The following is an 18,261-nucleotide window of genomic DNA, read 5'->3' on the forward strand; positions in this document are numbered from 1 at the left end:
CCTGCTGGACAGCTGAGGTCATGTCCTCGCTATTTTTGTCTGTCTCTGATATCTTAATATATATATGTTTGATAACACTTTATAATATATATAATATCATTAAAATAAACAATTATATATAAATATATATAAAAAATGACATTTTATAGTTAATGACACTTTAGTTGATAGTTAGTTCACTATTAAGAAGCAGTGAAATGCTTTATAAACTATTTATTAGCAATTGTTTATTGAAAGTTGCAATTGATGTTCATAATACTTTGTAAGTGGGTAATAAATACTGTGCAGTTCATTTATAAACAGTATCTGAGTGGCCATTAGAGAGCTGCAACTGATGTTTTTAATCTTTACAATTGCTCAATAAATGTTTGATGAACCATGTTATTGATTCTCAACAGTGGAATGACATAACTGAATCTAATTAACTATACATTTACCATTTGTTGATGATGGATATTGTAAAGTGTTACCCATGATGATTTATTGAAGTTATTTTTAGCATAGAAATGAGTTTTAATAAGTTTAAGTCAAAATTGGCAGAATCAGTAACTTCTTTTAAATCACTTCTTAAAACCCATGTTTATAGACTTTTACTGCTCTTAGTCTATTTATCTGTTTTTAATTCTTTCTTCGTGATTTCTTTTTTTTTTGTCTTACCATCCTTTACTGCTTTTATTCATCTTTTTTTGCATGACTTTTCTTCTCTCTCTCTTCTTTTTCTGTGATTTTGCCTATTTTATCACTTACCTTGTTACTTGTAATGACTCATATTGACTCTTTGTGGGGGTTTTTTTACATTTTCTGCTCTGTCTTCTTATTTTACTTCACCTTAGACTAGGCTTCCCTGAGTTTGGCCTGACTGTTGAATGTTTATTCTGTAATATTGTTATCCTGGGTTTCCTGTTTTATTTAATATCTATCAGTGAGCTTATTAAACAACTGTATACTGATTAAATTTCATATTGAGCTGTCTGTGTGTACACCAGACTCATCAAAATTATTTCAATAATCGTTCACAGCTCCAGTTTTGGTTTGTATTTGTACACAAACAGTGGTAGAGAGGACAAAGTTTACCCATCGATGATTCGGGGATCGACTGTGCCGCCTGGAACATCACACTCCTCGCTATCTACTAATCGATGATCGATTTTATTTTAGTTTCACAAAAGATGGCGGACCGAACGCCTGGTGGCTCTCAAAAAGCTAGCGCTAAGGTGAATTTACCGTTTGTTCTTTCTATAGCTAGGTCGTTTCTGTTGCAGTGAAAACGATGTAAATAACAAAATGCTTGAACATCCTTGAGTATTTGCATATTTGTAGCCTGCAAGAGTCGACAGTTAACGCACGAGTGTGCGCAACGGTGTTAGCTAACCACCACGGCGGCTAAGGCTAGCCGTAGGCTCCTCGGCCACACTGGCTAGTTCAGCTAAGCTAAGAGAAGCTAACAATTTAGCTACCACGTCCAGATATTGTAAGGACAGTTGACCCAGAGAGGAATATTGTTCGTACAGCTAACCACCTGATACCAACACAGCTAGCCTTCGGAACAAGGTTTATTTTATAGAGGTTCGCATTTAAAAACAGTAAACTTGATATGTGCGAACTCGGGCCTAATATTTCAGGCTTAGCTGTTTGTAACAGTCATTCGGCGCTCAGTCAGTCAGTGCACTCAGTCAGTGGCGCTGCAGCAGTAACAGTGTGTTAGGCCTCTGGCTAGCTTGCCCAGTTGTGGTTACGTGTTGGTGTCCGGCTGCAATTGAAGAAGTTATAAAATATGCATTAAATGCAACTTACGAAATGGCCATCAAATGTTTGGAAGATGACCATAAACTACGAGCGGACACCGCCCGCTTCGCAGTGTATTGTGAGTTGCGTGGTGTCACGGAAATGACTCCCCGCTTAACTTGGCTGTCAACAGAAGTGTTACGCTCGAGCAAACATCTGGGTAATAATTAATGTTACGTGGTGCAGTGGGGATCGTTGTGAAGGCCTGAGTGGGTTACGTGCACCCAAATCTAGAGTTACATCCCGTGACCACGAAATACCTGTTGAAAGCTGACCGTGCTTTGTTTACATCTACAGGCGCTGCTTGAAAGCAAGCTGAAGTCTTTCAGCATAGGCAAAATGGCAGTAGCAAAGAGGACCTTGAGCAAGAAGGAACAAGATGAAATAAAGAAAAAAGTAAGTGTATGCTTCCTTTTTGAGAATGTGATCCATGTCAACTGAAGTAACTGAGCACACATTTTGTAAAGATGTTTTTTTGATGCATCATGTATTTATTTATTTATGGTTTCTCTGTTCAGGAGGATGAGCGAGCAGCAGCTGAGATATATGAGGAGTTTCTTGCTGCTTTTGAAGGAGGAGGGGAGGGAAAAGTCAAGGCTTTTGTCCGTGGCGGTATCGCAAATGCAACAAAAGGTACAGCCTTTCTATAATTTACTTTTTGTATCGCGCTAATCGATTGCGGGCACAAGCACAGTTCGCATTGTGCTCCATCCATAAATTGAAAAGTGAAATGCAAATTGTCCAGGAATTCAGAAGAAAAACACTGTGTTGTCCTTTCAGAGGAGGCAGCTGCTGATGAGAAGAAAGGAAAGTTGTACAAGCCCAAATCTCGCTTTGAGACGCAAACAACTAAAAGCTTCCTGCCTTTGGAAACCCCACCTCAGTTTTTAGCATTAGACAAAAGACATGTAAGTACTTTTACAGTCAACAAGTAGCCTCTCTTCGTACAGCTGTAGTAAATAATGCTTTGTTTTTACTGCGCTGATAGTATTTCCACATTTGTATTTCAGTCTGTGAAGAAAACTACTGAAAAGGAAAAGAAGAAGAGCAACTTGGAGCTCTTCAAAGAAGAACTTAAACAGTAAGTTTCAGCACTTTCAGTTTAATTATTGAGCAGTTGTTTCCAGATGTGATGGCACAGAATGGTGTGGTTCTGAAAGTACAAAACTTTCTAAACCTACGTTCAATAATTTAAACATGGGTTGTACTGAACTGTGCTATATGCTATTCCCTGCAGAATACAGGAGGAAAGGGATGAAAGACACAAGATGAAAGGACGTGTTAGTCGTTTCGAACCTCTCTCGGGCACAGACGGAAGACGCTCATGTAAGAGTCTTTTAAATTGCACAACTGTATTCCATGTACTAACTTGGCCCCAAATGGCCCTGTCCTGCACGCCTTACTCCGCTCACCTACACCCTTTGTCCACTTCTGCCCTGAAACAAAATTTATACTGCTTTTCTGCTTCTTTTAGCGGATGGTTCTTCCAGGAGAAACCGTCCGTCCAGTGGTAATTTTGACTTAATACAGTGGCCGTGAATATCTTCATCTTGCTAAGAAAATATGTTGTTCCATCAGACAGCAGTAGGAAATTCTCGTCTCTTTTCTGTCTCTGCAGTTTTGGATGATTGTGCGCCAGGTTCCCATGATGTCGGAGACCCATCTACGACTAATTTGTATCTCGGAAACATCAATCCACAGGTGAATTTGACTCTTAATTTGACACTAAATTTGTGCTGCGTATGTTAATTTCAAGTGTTTTATTTTGTGCAGATATTTCCCTATTGTTCATTCAAATAGCAATAATTTTTTTCATGTTTGTTTTTATTGTATAGATGAATGAGGAGATGCTCTGTCAGGAGTTTGGCCGCTATGGTCCACTGGCCAGTGTGAAGATTATGTGGCCGAGGACGGACGAGGAGAGGGCTCGGGAGAGGAACTGTGGCTTTGTGGCTTTCATGAACAGGAGGGATGCTGAGCGAGCACTCAAGAACTTAAATGGTATAAAAAGCTGTGTTTCTTGTTATTCAAAAAATTAGATACTTGTGTTCTTTTCAGTCATTGTAAATGTATGTTTTTACTCTGATTGCAGGAAAGATGATAATGAACTTTGAGATGAAATTAGGATGGGGCAAAGGTGTGCCCATTCCACCCCACCCCATCTACATCCCTCCTTCCATGATGGAGCACACACTCCCACCGCCTCCCTCCGGCCTACCCTTCAACGCACAGCCCCGGGAGAGGCTAAAGAACCCCAATGCTCCACTGCTTCCTCCGCCCAAAAACAAGGAGGAGTTTGAGAAGGTAACTCAGCATGTCAGCCTAGGATATTCTCATGGGTTATGGCAGTGTTTTGTTAATGCAGCTGGTAAGATGTTAGCCTTTATAGTGAGCAGTCAGTGCAGGTTTTAATCCAAGTTTCTATAAGTGATAGTTTTTGTGTTGTTCACTGAATTTAACTTTTACACTGTATATAAGTGTGGTTTTAGTGAAATGTTAGTGTGTGGAAAATGTTCAGTGTTACAGAGAGGTGTTTATGGTTAATGAATACAGTGTCAGGGGTGTTTGGCCTTTAGTAAAACTGACAGCAGTGAAGGAAAGTTGTTGTCTATTTGCACTTTTTAAATGCATTTTTTATATTTTTCACCTGTTGCCTTTTAACAATACTCACATTCTATGTTTATTATCTGATGTGACTTCATATACAGACTCTGTCGCAAGCCATAGTCAAAGTGGTTATCCCAACAGAAAGGTACATGTTTTTCTTTTTTTAAATTGGTGTACAAACGTAGAAAAAACATCCCATAATGAAGCTAAAAGTTTGATCAGTTGATCACTGCATGCTACAGGGGGCTGGTCAGTATGGGTGAGCAATGGTTGAGGCTGAATTACAATGCTATCATTTTAGTAGATAGAATAATACTGACTGACAAGTTTGTTTTGTACCTTGCTCTTTCACACTCCACCATCACTCATGTTTCCTTTAAATATGTAGCAAAAACATCATTATATCGCTTACTTAATGTGCTGTTTAGAGTCGAGCATCATGACTTTAGTCCATCACAGTTCCACTCCATACATCAACATTTAATTGTGTTGTTTTCAGCTTTAGTGACATGTTACTCTGCCACATACACACTCTGCTGACTCTAGATCTGTATTTGTGAAATCCTGCTCTCTGACCATTGCTCACTCACACCGTCTACCCCCTTTGGCCTCTGTCACTCTATCGGGAGCTCAGTAAATCTGGCCCCTGCCAATAAAATCCAAACCTGCCAGTAGTAGTCTATATATGACCTTTGACATTGGCCTTGGTGAGCAGCACAAGTTGAACTGTCTGCAGCAGCGAGGGACCTGAAAAGCCTCATGGGATGGATTGGGAAAGTATACTGAATTTTACCCCGCCATTGGTACGATCGGCTCCAATACAAGTAAATGTGATCTGTGTTGTCAAATGAAAGACATCCTTTGTCTTGTTGGCCACTTTAGGGTAAATGTATGCAGCCTGCACCATGTATCTCCCCAAAATTGTCACAAAACAGCTTTAGTGATCCCATTTGCACTGTATTCAGTCATTACCAAGTCCACCAATAGATAACATGTTTAGTTGATTTAGGCCAACAGTCCTATACTGCTTTGGTGTTCCTCCTCACTTCACATTGGTCAGGAGATGAGTAGGAATTGAAAGGCACTGCAATGACAGATTTTTCAGTTAATGCAGTGTCTTTGTCAATTTCTCAGTCCTGATTTTCTTCAGCTTCACTTTTGTGAAATTTGAATTTGAAGCGTGAAAGTGTCCAGGCAGTGCGATGTAATCAAAACCTGTTTCACTGCAGCCTTAAAGAACACAGGCATGAACTTAGAACAACAATTTATGCACAATTTAAAAAAAAATGTATAATGTTAACTGTATTGCTAGTTTTTAAAAAAGATAATTCTCAATTTATATGAACGTGTCACTGTAAAATCATCAGTTGTCATGTTAATTTTTGATTTTTGGCAGCATTTATGCATTGATGTTATACATTGGCTCAGAGGCATAGTCACAGTTACATTTAATTTATGCCTGGTCACATGACAGTCTAACAGTTGTCTCATTAAGATGTCTCACCTCATCCATCACAGGAAATGAGTAATAAATAGATATTTTATCTTTGGCTGAGTCCGTTAAAGGACATCTTCCGCCACATATTGCAAGTATTACCATGGCAGTGCACCAACCTACTGTACGTGACAGCTGCAGTTGTGCCCTGTAACATTTGTTCTGTAAAACATGCATCATGTCTGTCACGAGACAACTGCTCAGAGCGTCAAACTGCCAAGCATAAATTAAACTAACAGACAGGCTTTTTGTAGTGGTCAAGGGTGCGGCCAGTCTGAATCCGTTTGCTTTAACTGTGTTTTTCTTGTAGGAATTTGCTCTCTCTCATCCACCGAATGATCGAGTTTGTGGTGCGTGAAGGCCCAATGTTTGAAGCCATGATCATGAACAGAGAAATCAACAATCCCATGTACAGGTCAGTGCAACTGAACATCAGTCATTTTTTACCTTTTTATATTTTATACTTTGTCGTTTTTGCAAAGCTATAACGGGCTTGTTCATGTTTATGATTTTGTTTCTTCCAGGTTTCTATTTGAGAACCAGAGCCCAGCACATGTATACTACAGGTGGAAGCTCTACTCAATACTACAGGTTTGATTTCTATCCTCTAATAATTGTTTGAGTACATTTACACAGAATTTCAGTGGTATCCAGCTCACATTGAAGAAAAACAACGTTCTATCAGGTTTTGATATTAACTGTGAATCATTCCTTGCTCAGGGTGAAGCACCAGCCAAATGGCGAACAGACGACTTTAGGATGTTTAAGAATGGCTCTTTGTGGCGTCCGCCGCCTCTTAATCCATACCTCCATGGTCCTTATGATGATGGGGAGGAAGAGGAGGAAGAGGAGGAGGGCAGCAAGAAAGGCTGCTTGAAAGAAGAGTAAGACCATGATTCATCAAACTGTGTTAAGATCCCCTGCTGTTGATGAGCCCGCAGTTTGTTAGATTACACTTAATTGTTCCTAATCTCTGCAGAGAGCGGGACAAACTAGAGGAGATGCTGCGTGGGATGACTCCCAGAAGGGGAGACATAGCAGAAGCCATGTTATTTTGCCTCAGCCACGCTGAAGCAGCGGAAGAGATCGTGGAGTGTATCACAGAGTCTCTCTCCATCCTCAAGACCCCTCTTCCCAAGAAGGCAAGATATCACACTGACCCTCTGCTAAGAAAAGGATTGGCATCTTTCATGTTTATCAAATTTTGTGTACGTAATTTTAAAGAAAAGTTAATATTTTCTCCTTTACATTGCAGATTGCACGGTTATATCTAGTTTCTGATGTGCTGTACAACTCTTCTGCCAAAGTAGCCAATGCGTCTTACTACAGAAAATAGTAAGTTGTCAATCTACGATTGGTATAGTCTAGTCATTACTGTCTTTTATAAACTCAGTCACTTAATTTATTCTCTTAACCTTTTCTCAACAGTTTTGAAGCAAAGCTCTGCCAGATTTTCTCAGACCTCAACGCGACATACAAAGCGATACAGGGACACCTTCAGAGCGAGAACTTTAAGGTACCAAACATCCAAACCCGGCTGTGTAAACTTAACACTTACCACAAGCAGTGACGCACAGTATATCACTCAACCGTCCGTGCCTTGTTTTCTTCTTTGTGGCAGCAACGAGTGATGTCATGTTTCCGGGCGTGGGAGGACTGGGCAGTGTACCCTGACCCCTTCCTTATCAAGCTGCAGAATATCTTCCTGGGTCTGGTTAATCTTGCTGCAGAGAAGGAGCCTGTGGTCATTGTGGAGGTAAATGATGTAGCAATACGTGACCATTGATAATAATCTTGAAGTTCTCTTATAAAAACCTATCCCTTCGGTTACTTACAGTAAATGTTTTTGTGCACTTTGTCCCAGCCTGAGGTAGTAGAGGACATTGATGGGGCTCCAATTGGGGAGTATGTAGATGGCACTCCGCTTGAGGATGTGGATGGGGTGCCGATTGACTCGGGGCCTATTGATGGGGCTCCTATTGATGGAGCCCCCCTGGATGACCTGGACGGTGTTCCTATCAAGCCCATGGAAGAGGACATAGATGGAATACCTTGTAAGTGGTGCAGAGACCTAACATAACATATTTCATTGGGTGGCTGTTGATGATCTCAGTCCAAATGTACTTGTACAGTGAGGAATTTTTTTTCTTTGTTTTTATTCTTTTTTCATAGTGGATCAGTCCAAGGAAGCGACTTTCAAGGTGGCGCCCTCGAAATGGGAAGCAGTGGACGAGGCAGAGTTGGAAGCTCAAGGTGCGACCTTAAAAGTGGTATCAAATTACAACATTTTGGCTTTAAATGTACTTTTAAACCGACTCTTTTGTATGAATTCTTAGTTTCCCTTATGTTGCCTTGTGTTTGCTCCTCAGCAGTGACAACTTCAAAATGGGAGATTTTTGAGCAGCCAGAAGAAGCAAAAAAGTGAGTTTTGTCTGTGTTTTTAGAGTGCTATCTTTGAGGATAATTGTCTGATCTGTGCTGCAAATACATTGACACACCTTATTAATCTTTTTTATAAACTGCTTCCAACTCTAAAGGGATGACGAGGACAGTGATGATGATGACAGGAGCCCTCGCTCAGAAGATCAAAGCTACTTCAACCCCACCAGAGATGACTCGGATGTTAAAGCCAAGATGTCTGAAATGAATGAGGAGAAACGCACCAAGCTCAGAGAGATAGAGGTACTTCACCCCATACCACACTTACCAGGACACACAGACATTTTTTGTGTGTTTAAGGCAAATGAAATGAATTGTTTTGACCATTTTTCTTGCACTGTTCACGCAGGTTAAGGTCATGAAGTTCCAGGATGAGCTGGAGTCTGGCAAAAGGCCTAAAAAGCATGGGCAGAATATTCAAGAGCAGGTGGAACACTACAGGGACAAACTACTACAAAAGGTATTGAGTCGGGCTCTGTAGATTTTACCATAGATGATATCAAATACAGGAATCGAAATTCAAAACTGGGGTCATTTTTTGTCTGCCTTTCCTGTAGGAAAAAGAAAAAGAGAAACTTGAACGGGAGAAAGAGAGGGAAAAGAAAGAGAAGGAGAAAGCTGACGCTCGGTTAAAAGACTTGAAGAAGGAAAAGGAGAAGGAGGACACGCCAACCAGGAAGGAGAGGTGAGATCAACAGTTGGCAGGTTGCTGCGTCAAACTGGGGATTTGTTTAATTTCCCATCTGACAGGTATTTGTCCTCTCTGGTTGATAGGAAGCGGCGTCACAGTGGGTCACCCAGCCCCACGCGGAGTAGCAGCAGACGAGGCCGTTCATCGTCACCACGTTCAGAGCGGTCGGAAAGATCAGAACGATCCGATCGCTCGTATTCTAAAGACACATCATCCCGCGCGTCCCATAAAGATTCCCCGCGATCCAGCAACAAAAAGTCGTCGAAGAGGTAAGGCTATCTGTCCGCTTTGTCAATAGAGCTAGGTGTCTGGTTATTTTACCTTTTTCTTTATTAATTGAAATGTCATGTTTGTCCAACCAGATCTCCCTCGCCTCGCACACCAAAACGATCCAGGAGGTCGCGCTCCAGGACGCCCAAGAAATCGGCGAAGAAGTCCCGCTCCAAATCAAGGTCACCCCACCGGTCTCACAAAAAATCAAAGAAGAGCAAACACTGACACGTCTTTAACCTTCAACCTCCAAACCAGCCTATTCTCCCTCCTCCCCATTCTACTTTTTCTGCGCCGTGTTGTATAAAAGATTGAGTGACTGATTGGCAGCCGAAGATCTCTGCCCAGACGTTAATGTATAGACAATGAAGAGTGGAGGGTGTTGCATGGGTTGCCATCTGGTGTATCAAATGGATGGGGCCATTGCTGTTTTATATTGTACAAAAAAATAATGTGCTTTGTGTGTCCTGATTCCCCATCACCTCCCAATGGAATTCATCCATGTGGTAGACCACACCCGTACAGAGCGTGATGACTATAGTCACATTCATGCTGTCATTTTCTGTTTTTGTAGTTCACATTAAAAAGAATTCCTAATAAACAAGTGTCATTTTTAAATTAAACTTTTAATGGAGTGATTTCAAACAAAGCGGGTTGCAGTAAAAGATGTACAAATATACATCGGTTATTTACATTTAGTGTCGTTTGGTAGCAAAATTTCTTACAATTTCACACAAAAAGCTCATTTACAGGTTTACAGGACTGAAATCAGTGATTTTATTAAGGCAAATTGCAAGTAAATGACCACCTGATGTCCTTTACAGCTTGGCCTGTGCTTTCTTTAGTTGATCCCTTAGTTCTAGATGAGCGATGGAGGAGAGGTGCACCTCATCAGGCCCATCAGCGATGCGAAGAGTCCGCACATATGCATACCTGATGATGAATGTGGAATTATTGGCATCAGGACAGATGGATTTTAGTGGTCATTCTCATTTGTGGGGGTAAACAAAGAAACTTACATCTGTGCCAGTGGGACGTCTTCGGACACACCTGCACCTCCGTGTACCTGTATAGCACAGTCCACCACCTTACAGGCCATCCTGGCTGCGGCCACCTTGATCATAGCAATCTAGAAAACGCAACAATAACATTAAGTGTACACTTGATCTTATTAGGAGTGTATAACAAAAACTTCTGCTACCTGCAATTATTTAAATAAAAAACTACCACATAGCCTCCAGTGCTAATTTAAGAGAGTTAAGTAAGCAGACAGCTTCAGGGCATTTGCTTTTTTCCAAATTTCTACTCTGATTAATCATATCAGTTATTTTCAAGCAAAATAATTAAACATTTGCTGGTTTTAGCTTGTTAAATGTAAGGCTTTGCTGCTTTTCTTTGTCATTTATAATTGTAAATGAAGAAACAATTTGAAGGTGTCACTTTGGGTTCTGGGAAGTTGTGATTTTTCACAATTTTTTGACATTTCATAGACTAAATGATTAAATCGTTAGCGCAGCCCTACTTTTAGGGTCTGCTGTTGATGCACAAGATTTTTAAATGCATTAAAAAAAACAATTCTCTGCTGTGTTCATCAATTTTCACGATTGAAAAAGAAAGCGTGGGTGTAAATCAGTTTTCAGTCTGATTCTCTTAATTTCCCCTTTGCTTAAAACAGTTAAGACTTGGGCCAGAATGTGGTTGTTGAATAGGTCTGATGTAGGAAATAGGCTACCATTTAGAGTCAGTATGGATTTGGGACACAGCGCGACTATTGACAGATTTACCTGTTTGCGAGCAGCCCGGCTGCCCACTGTATCCAGTGCATGAGCAGCATGTAGGGTCAGCAGGCGGGTCTGTTCTATCAGGAGACGACACTCTGCGATCCAGTGAGCTACAACTTCCTACACACATAACGTAACACAGGAAAGAGACTGTTTTCTCAAGATGTACTTAAACATCTGTCCACTAGATGTCAGCAGATGCTTCAGTAGCATCTCTTCAGATGGTGTCAGTCACTCACATGTTGGTACAATTTCTTCCCAAATGTGCGCCTGGAGGCAGCCCGCTGGCAGAGCAGCTCCAGTGCCAACTCCGCCAGGCCGACAGCTCTCATACAGTGGTGCAGCCTGCCTGGCCCCAGACGACCCTGAGCGATCTCAAACCCTCGTCCCTCTCCTGGAAACAAACAAGCCGTGGGAAAGAACCCAGAGACATAACAGAAAGAGATACCGTGAATCCTCACGGGAGGGAGATGCTATCTCTGGCCTAGTGACCTCATACCCATCAAACCTGTACAGCTTTATTATTCAAACACAACGAACGAATGATAAGGAATAATAAACATTTATGCCTTTATGGGAATAGCCTGCTTCTTAAGAAGACCTAATGTGAGAGAGAAAACACAGCCATATAATGTCTTACCCAGAATAATGTTGGAGGCAGGGACACGCACATTTTCAAAGTGCACTTCAAAGTGGCCACCATGGATTGCATCTGAGCACAGGAACAAAACAAGGGCAAAAACGTATTCGTCATGTTTCCATGCAAAAAGGAAATATTGTGGGAAGGCAGGAAAATATCACATGACAGACACGATCTTACCATCCTGTCCAAACACAGTCAGCGGTCTGACGAGTTTTACACCTGGTGTGTCCACAGGGACGAGGATCATACTGTGTTGGCCATGCCTAAGAAACAAGTTTAAAACCAAAGCTTAAAAAAGGAGTTTTACTTCGACTGCAATTTGACCGTTTTCCTTAAATCCACAAATCCACAAACGCAATGTTGGCTGGCCTGCTTTAAATATTTTAAACCACACACTGCTGTTGAGAATATGCCACCCTGATTGATGTCCTCTTTTCATTGGAAACAAGGTTGGGTGTGTGTGTTGATACACTGCTGACAAAACAACACAACTGACATTACATATTTTGGGTGCGGTTGTTTCTAGATTTGTTTTTGTCGTGCGCATTTAAGGCTTGTAACTGATCAACTTTGGATTAGAGGATTAGTGCCAATTACATATCAGTCACAAGATCAAACTAATAACAAGTGTCAACAAGACTTAAAAGATAAATCTGCAGTGTGAACTGAACCTGTAGGCAGAAAGGCCGGGCAGGGATGTTGGGAGGTACACCCTGTCCCCTAACCAAAGTCCATTTCTATTATAAAAGTGGCACAGAGTGAGTTTAATAGTGAAAAAATAGCCTCTAAAGTAGAGTGCAAAGGTTAAAATATAAAAACCAGGAGAGCAACGTCATTGTTACTAGAATATGCCGACAGAAATCCTGGAACAATAAAACCTGTGGTGAAAAAACATGACATCAGAAACCTGAACTTTTGTGAACTCACCCAAAGCAGAAGCGAGATTCATCACCACATAACTGCTCGCACATTACTGACCTGCTGCTGACGTCCAGAGAGCCGCTCCTGCACATCACAATAGCCACTTTGCACTGGGGATTGCCGGCACCTGTGGGCAACAGTCAGAAATGCTGCGGTTCATTTAAATTCATGCTTTGTGGCCGTCTGGTGGTACAACAAACAATGCGCAAAGCCACTGTTCACACTAAAACTCTGTCCTTAACCATTCCATTACCCCAAAACTATGTGCGTCGCCAGTTGGGAAGTGCCGAAGGGAGCTAGTGACAGATTTATGGCATGAGAACGGCCAGCTGACAGCCGCAGGTTGATTTACATTTCCCGAGTTGGATTATTTCACATTTAGTTTGTCATCTTGTTTACTGGGGAGAAACTGACTACTTATTTAAGGCTTTGCTGGATTAAAATGCTTCTTTTACGACTGCAAAAACATATAAATACTGTAAGAAACACCCACTAGAGGGCAACATCATATAGATACACATTTTTAGAAGATTTGACTCAAGCTAGATGCAGTGGAAAAGAAGTGATAACCACAGGCAGAACCACTGATAGCGACCAAGCGTAGAATACTTTGGAATTTCCCTGGTTGTCCACTTTCACACAGTCGCATGTGGCCTTGGAGGCACAGACAGAATGACCAATGGTCTGTCTTCCTGTTTAATTTTCTGGTAAAGTGGCAAAACCGTCCCCTCAGGACAGCACATATGGACACCAGACAGCAGGGGACAGGACAGTTATAGTCTCTGAAAGTTTACAGTATGAGAATCACAGCACGAGCGCACGTCAACACTTAAACACAACCTGACAGATGTTTAGCGCCGGAACTCCTCTGATTGCGGAGATTTAAACAAATACAAATCAATCATGCCTGCACTGTAAAAAAAAAAAAAAAAAATGCACCCAACTCCACCCAAATGCAACATCTTTCCTAGGAAAGCCTGTTTAGGTTTTCCTGTGAACCCTTACATAAGTCCCATAGGGTATGATAAGAGGTGAGCCCTGCTGTCATGCGACAATCGTGCCTGTACACGTCCTGTCATCACTGGAATGAAAATAATGCTTCCCAACCCAGTGTCGTCCTGGGACTTTGACATCCAAACAATTTTTTGTTGTCATGCTTGCATAAAATACTTCCTTGTCTTTGCTGAAAATGTCTGATTTAAAAGAATTTCATGGAATCCAGCTGATTTGTATTCAATAATGTATGTGTGAAAGAGAAAGTGAGCCATTCTTCTGGGGAATCTGAAAGAAGGAAACAATATTCATAGGAAAAAAGAACAGGAAACCAAAATACTAAGTGCCATTTATACATTTCAAGTTAAAAGCCTCTAAAACACAACGGTTTATTCCACTTTATTTCTGCTAATGCGAGTGAGACGAAAACAACAAACCAATAATGGCTCCAATCCAGCACACCACAATAAACAGCTGTGATGGGACAAAGTTAATCCATATGGGATGTTATTTTATACCCTCCTTTTATCCCTTCTTTTCCTGCTCAGACATAAACATAAGGGCAGCAGCCACCGAGGCACTCCCTGCGTGACATCAGGAGAGAGAGATTAACAATTTAGATGAGACTGAAAAACAGATTCTCTTTGTTTGCTGTGCCGCGTTAGGACCTTACAAACAAAGTAGTGACTAAAGGATTTAAATTTATACTGCAACATAACACGTTCTTAAAGGCACGCACACACGCTCACATGAATGGCAAACTACGTGCTGCAGAGAGGTGCTCGGTGTGAGCAGTGGAGGGAGTGGAGGCGGGCTGAGGCAGAGTGATCACTCACTTCAGCCCTGTGCTGCTCCTCAGGATACACACCAACTGTTTCTGTGTGGTTACAGGAAGGATTCCTACCATCCACTTTACAAAAGGAACAAAGAAAAGGTAAGAAAATCTTTTCAACTTTACCTTCAATATTTTAGTTTTTCATTACCTTACACTGAACAAACTACCACAAGAAAGAATATAAAGAAACTTGTGTTTTTCTGATACTTTCTTTACTATTCAATGTGCTGACAGAGTTGTATATGGACTATTGTTTGAACCTTATGATTTTTTGAACATATAATGCTATTTTTAAATGTTTGAACTGTTAATTTGAAGTCAGCTACATTTTACATTTACTTATCACACCATGATGTACACTGAAAAGTCCACTTAGTCCAGTAACTGACAAAGTCAAAGTCCTGGTCAGGATACTTTATGACATTATCATAACTAGTGAGGTAATGATAGCAAGTTAAACTTAGCACGCCTTGTTATTGTGTGTCTCCCCCGGTGTTACTTTTTGCTCTTTGCAAACACTTTTTCTCACAGGGTTATGTGACTAAAGTTAATCATTACTATTAATAATAATAATATTACTGTGAGTGCTGTTAGTGTAGTTTTTACCACAGTTGTCAGGATAAACTGGACTTTTGTTTCGGTGACTTTGCTTTAATCTTTTTGTCCCGATTTGTACATGAAATAAACATGTTTAGATTCACAAACACAGTTTTCTGATGCTGTTAAAAGTCAGTTACTTACGTCAGTAACTTTTATTCAAACAGCAGTAAAGTCAGTTACTAACAAAAATTATTATTTTCATCACTATGTCAAGCTTTTAGAACTAATTTCCAAACATACATTAGGGCTTTAACTAAATTTTTGTCTCAATTTAGCTTGTTAAGATCAAATAACCCAAATGACCTTTTAAAAACATATAAACTCGGATCGACCTTTTGTGCTACCCTTACATATCAAGTGCAGCCGTTAACAGCTGTGGAATACTTGACATATTTCTGTGAACATCTGCTTCAGTAACTCCTGCTCCTCCCAGACAGGAGATAATCACTCTTTATGTAACAAATCTGGAGACTTGTCTTAAATCGACTGTTGTCATCAGCGAGTGTTATTTGCCAAAGATGATCCTGTCACACAAAGTATTTTGATTATCAGCCAGGAATGATATCATCCATCTGCATCACACCTTCCTGAATTCCACTTGTTACTGATTTGGAGAAAAATACAAAACATGGATAGTCTCATTTTACTGTGTATATGGTAATAATGCAATGTGAACTTCCAACTCGGTTTGTTCATGATGTTGAGACTGTTAGATGTTTTTCATAGCAACATGAACGGCCTGTGTTCAATCAGAGCCAGTCAAAGACACCATGTACACCCGCATAAACACAGTACTGTAGTTATTAGTCCTCAGTAGACACGACATCTCCATCTGGAGCTAACGACTGGGAAATCTGGATGAAAGCCTCCCTTCAATGGGACTGTCCTGTTGAACCACAGCACATACCATTTACAGTAAAGACAACATCCTGGATTTGAATCTGGCCAGGGACCTCAGCTGCACTTTTGTGTCATCCTCATTGCTCCCGCCTCGTATTTCCTCTCATTGGTGACTGATCATTTAAAAAAAAGAAAAGAACCGACAAGCTAAGACTTGGAACCTGCAAACATGCGCTCTACATGATCCATAGTAGATGTTATCAGTTGGCAGGGCAGCTTGTACCAGGGGAAAAGAGATGGCAGCGTTCTGATGAATACTGATCTCTTCCTTATCGTTGATCATTAAACAGAGATCGATATTGAAAGAATAGTTAACCAAACGCTGCCAGTCTAAGGACCGGAGATCACCTAGTATCCAACAGAATACAAACTAAGTGAATTCAATGGGTAGTTAGCTCCTTTGCGGGTCTTTTGTCGGCTCTTTTTCACAGCGTGTTCATGGGGGTTATTCAAGCCCACACGCAGTTCAGACAGACAGAGCTTAAGCCATTAGGGAAACCATGCAGGAGAGATTCCTTCGATGCAGAACAGAGTCAGAACACCGTTTTTCCCGTGGCTCCTGTTCTGTTAAATAACATTCAGATTACAGGTTTATGCAGTGGGTTGATTACACAGCCCATACATCACATCATGTGCAATTAAAAAGGGGAAAGTGATTTTTTTCCCACCATTTAAAATAATCCCTAAATTGTTCTCTTTTTGTTGTCACTACAGCAAAAAAATGGAAGACTACTATTATCATGACGATGAGGACAACTTCAATGAGAGCTACGATTACAGTTACGAACACTCCATTTGTGACAAGCAGGAAGTGCGCAATTTTGCCGGCGTCTTCCTCCCGATCATCTACGCCCTGTCTCTGGTGGTGGGCCTGGCTGGGAATGCCCTGGTAGTGGTGGTCTACACATCAAAGGTGCGACTACGAACCCTGACGGACGTGTGCATCCTTAACCTCGCCATTTCGGATCTGCTGCTTCTCTTCACCCTGCCTTTCTGGGCGGCTGACGCCATCCACGGCTGGAGGTTGGGTTCGGCGGCCTGCAAGATCACCTCCTTCCTCTACAGTACCAACTTCAGCTGTGGCATGCTGCTGCTGGCGTGCATCAGTGTGGATCGCTATCGTGCTGTGGCCCACAATCCAACAGGGAGGACTGGGACGGGACCCCACGTGAGGAAACAGTGGCTCCTGGTGTGTGTGGTGTTGTGGGCGGTAGCCAGTTTTCTTGGCCTTCCCGAGCTTGTCTTCTCCACAGTGAAGCACCACCATCACAGGATGGCCTGCACAGCCGTCTACCCTCCCAGTATGGCCCGACCTGCGAAGGCTGCCCTGGAGCTGCTGGAGGTGACCCTTAGGTTCTTGCTACCCTTCTTGGTCATGGTGGTGTGCTACAGCTGCGTAGGGCGGGCGCTGAGTCAGGCAGCCGGGGTGCGGAGAGACCGGAAGTGGCGTGCCCTCCGGGTCCTGCTGGCTGTGGTGGCTGTGTTCCTGCTCACCCAGCTGCCCTACAACGTGGTCAAGCTGTGCCGAACGATGGACGTCATCTACATCCTCGTGACCGACTGCGAAGTCAGCAAGAGCCTGGATCGAGCTCTCCAAGTGACAGAGGCCCTGGCACTGGCCCACGCCTGCATTAACCCTCTCCTCTATGCTTTCATGGGGTCCTCCTTCAGGGGACACGTCCTCAAGGCTGCCAAACACTTTGGTCAGCGCCTTGGGAGACACCCGAGACACATCCAAGAGGAGCCGGCAGTGGAGATTGCGCTCAAAACCTGCACTCAAACGCAATCCCAGTCTGGTTCAGAAGACCAAGCCACCAGCACGTTTACCATTTAGGACTCCAACATGTAACTATTTCCAAATAAGCACCTATACAACATTGAATTTTTATGTATATATTTTTACTATTACACAAGATAGATAATGTCATTTTACTGTCTGACAAGATAGACAACAATAGCAATACATATCAATTCTGAGTGTGATAAATATACATGTACAGTGAGTTTATGTGCACCAACTATGCAAACTATTTTGTAGATATTATGTATTTTGCTAAATAAAAGAACAAAAACCTTCAGTGAAGCGCATGTGCCAACATCTGTCGCAATTAAATACAGCTCTGCTCTGAGTGCTTTTCTGTTTCCTCAACAAAATCAACATTTTAGTCTGCGCTGCCTTCCATGAGATCATCTACATTGCGTTTTATTACATCCCGTGGCTTTGGGTTGGGATGAGGGATGGCTTGATGTGCACAGTGGGTGACCCATTGTGTGGAAAAACATTTGGCAGACGAAGAGAAC

General features: G+C 41.8%; 3 protein-coding genes across 7 annotated transcripts in view; 2 read left to right on the forward strand and 1 right to left on the reverse strand.

The window, feature by feature from the left end:
* The window catches only part of acad11 (acyl-CoA dehydrogenase family, member 11), a 63,711-nt gene that overhangs the window by 36,107 nt on the left and 9,343 nt on the right, over window positions 1–18,261 (reverse strand). The window contains exons 14-20 of one of the 2 annotated variants that reach the window (XM_084340979.1): window positions 12,690–12,759; window positions 11,889–11,974; window positions 11,709–11,780; window positions 11,308–11,462; window positions 11,072–11,188; window positions 10,307–10,416; window positions 10,092–10,220 (exon numbers count right to left, since the gene is read on the reverse strand). In XM_084340979.1, coding sequence (XP_084197105.1) covers window positions 10,106–10,220; window positions 10,307–10,416; window positions 11,072–11,188; window positions 11,308–11,462; window positions 11,709–11,780; window positions 11,889–11,974; window positions 12,690–12,759 — 725 coding nt within the window. In that variant the 3' untranslated portion in view covers window positions 10,092–10,105. Of the gene's footprint in view, window positions 1–9,894; window positions 10,221–10,306; window positions 10,417–11,071; window positions 11,189–11,307; window positions 11,463–11,708; window positions 11,781–11,888; window positions 11,975–12,689; window positions 12,760–18,261 lie in introns of those variants that run through there. The other variant, XM_084340978.1, reaches the window with a different exon arrangement.
* u2surp (U2 snRNP-associated SURP domain containing) lies at window positions 1,124–9,876 on the forward strand. Of its 4 annotated transcripts, none has more exons than XM_084340972.1 (26): window positions 1,124–1,214; window positions 2,083–2,181; window positions 2,304–2,418; window positions 2,566–2,693; window positions 2,796–2,866; window positions 3,023–3,111; window positions 3,260–3,295; window positions 3,404–3,486; window positions 3,621–3,786; window positions 3,878–4,089; window positions 4,494–4,537; window positions 6,198–6,302; window positions 6,412–6,478; window positions 6,608–6,771; window positions 6,867–7,029; window positions 7,143–7,222; window positions 7,316–7,403; window positions 7,509–7,643; window positions 7,752–7,941; window positions 8,060–8,140; window positions 8,257–8,308; window positions 8,425–8,569; window positions 8,676–8,786; window positions 8,884–9,011; window positions 9,101–9,286; window positions 9,380–9,876. In XM_084340972.1, exons 1-26 carry the CDS (start codon window positions 1,140–1,142, stop codon window positions 9,513–9,515), a joined length of 2,949 nt encoding a protein of 982 aa, XP_084197098.1. In that variant the 5' UTR covers window positions 1,124–1,139; the 3' UTR covers window positions 9,516–9,876. The 4 variants fall into 4 exon arrangements, with proteins under 4 accessions (XP_084197098.1, XP_084197099.1, XP_084197100.1 ...); XM_084340973.1 differs by having other exon boundaries at window positions 8,260–8,308; XM_084340974.1 differs by lacking the exon at window positions 3,260–3,295.
* On the forward strand, window positions 13,181–18,038 carry ackr4b (atypical chemokine receptor 4b). Its single transcript, XM_084340981.1, has 2 exons — window positions 13,181–14,559; window positions 16,675–18,038. Exon 2 carries the CDS (start codon window positions 16,682–16,684, stop codon window positions 17,792–17,794), a length of 1,113 nt encoding a protein of 370 aa, XP_084197107.1. The 5' UTR covers window positions 13,181–14,559; window positions 16,675–16,681; the 3' UTR covers window positions 17,795–18,038.

The sequence above is a fragment of the Pagrus pagrus genome, assembly GCF_965226575.1.
Source record: "Pagrus pagrus genome assembly, chromosome: 20".
NCBI classification, from domain to species: domain Eukaryota; kingdom Metazoa; phylum Chordata; class Actinopteri; order Spariformes; family Sparidae; genus Pagrus; species Pagrus pagrus.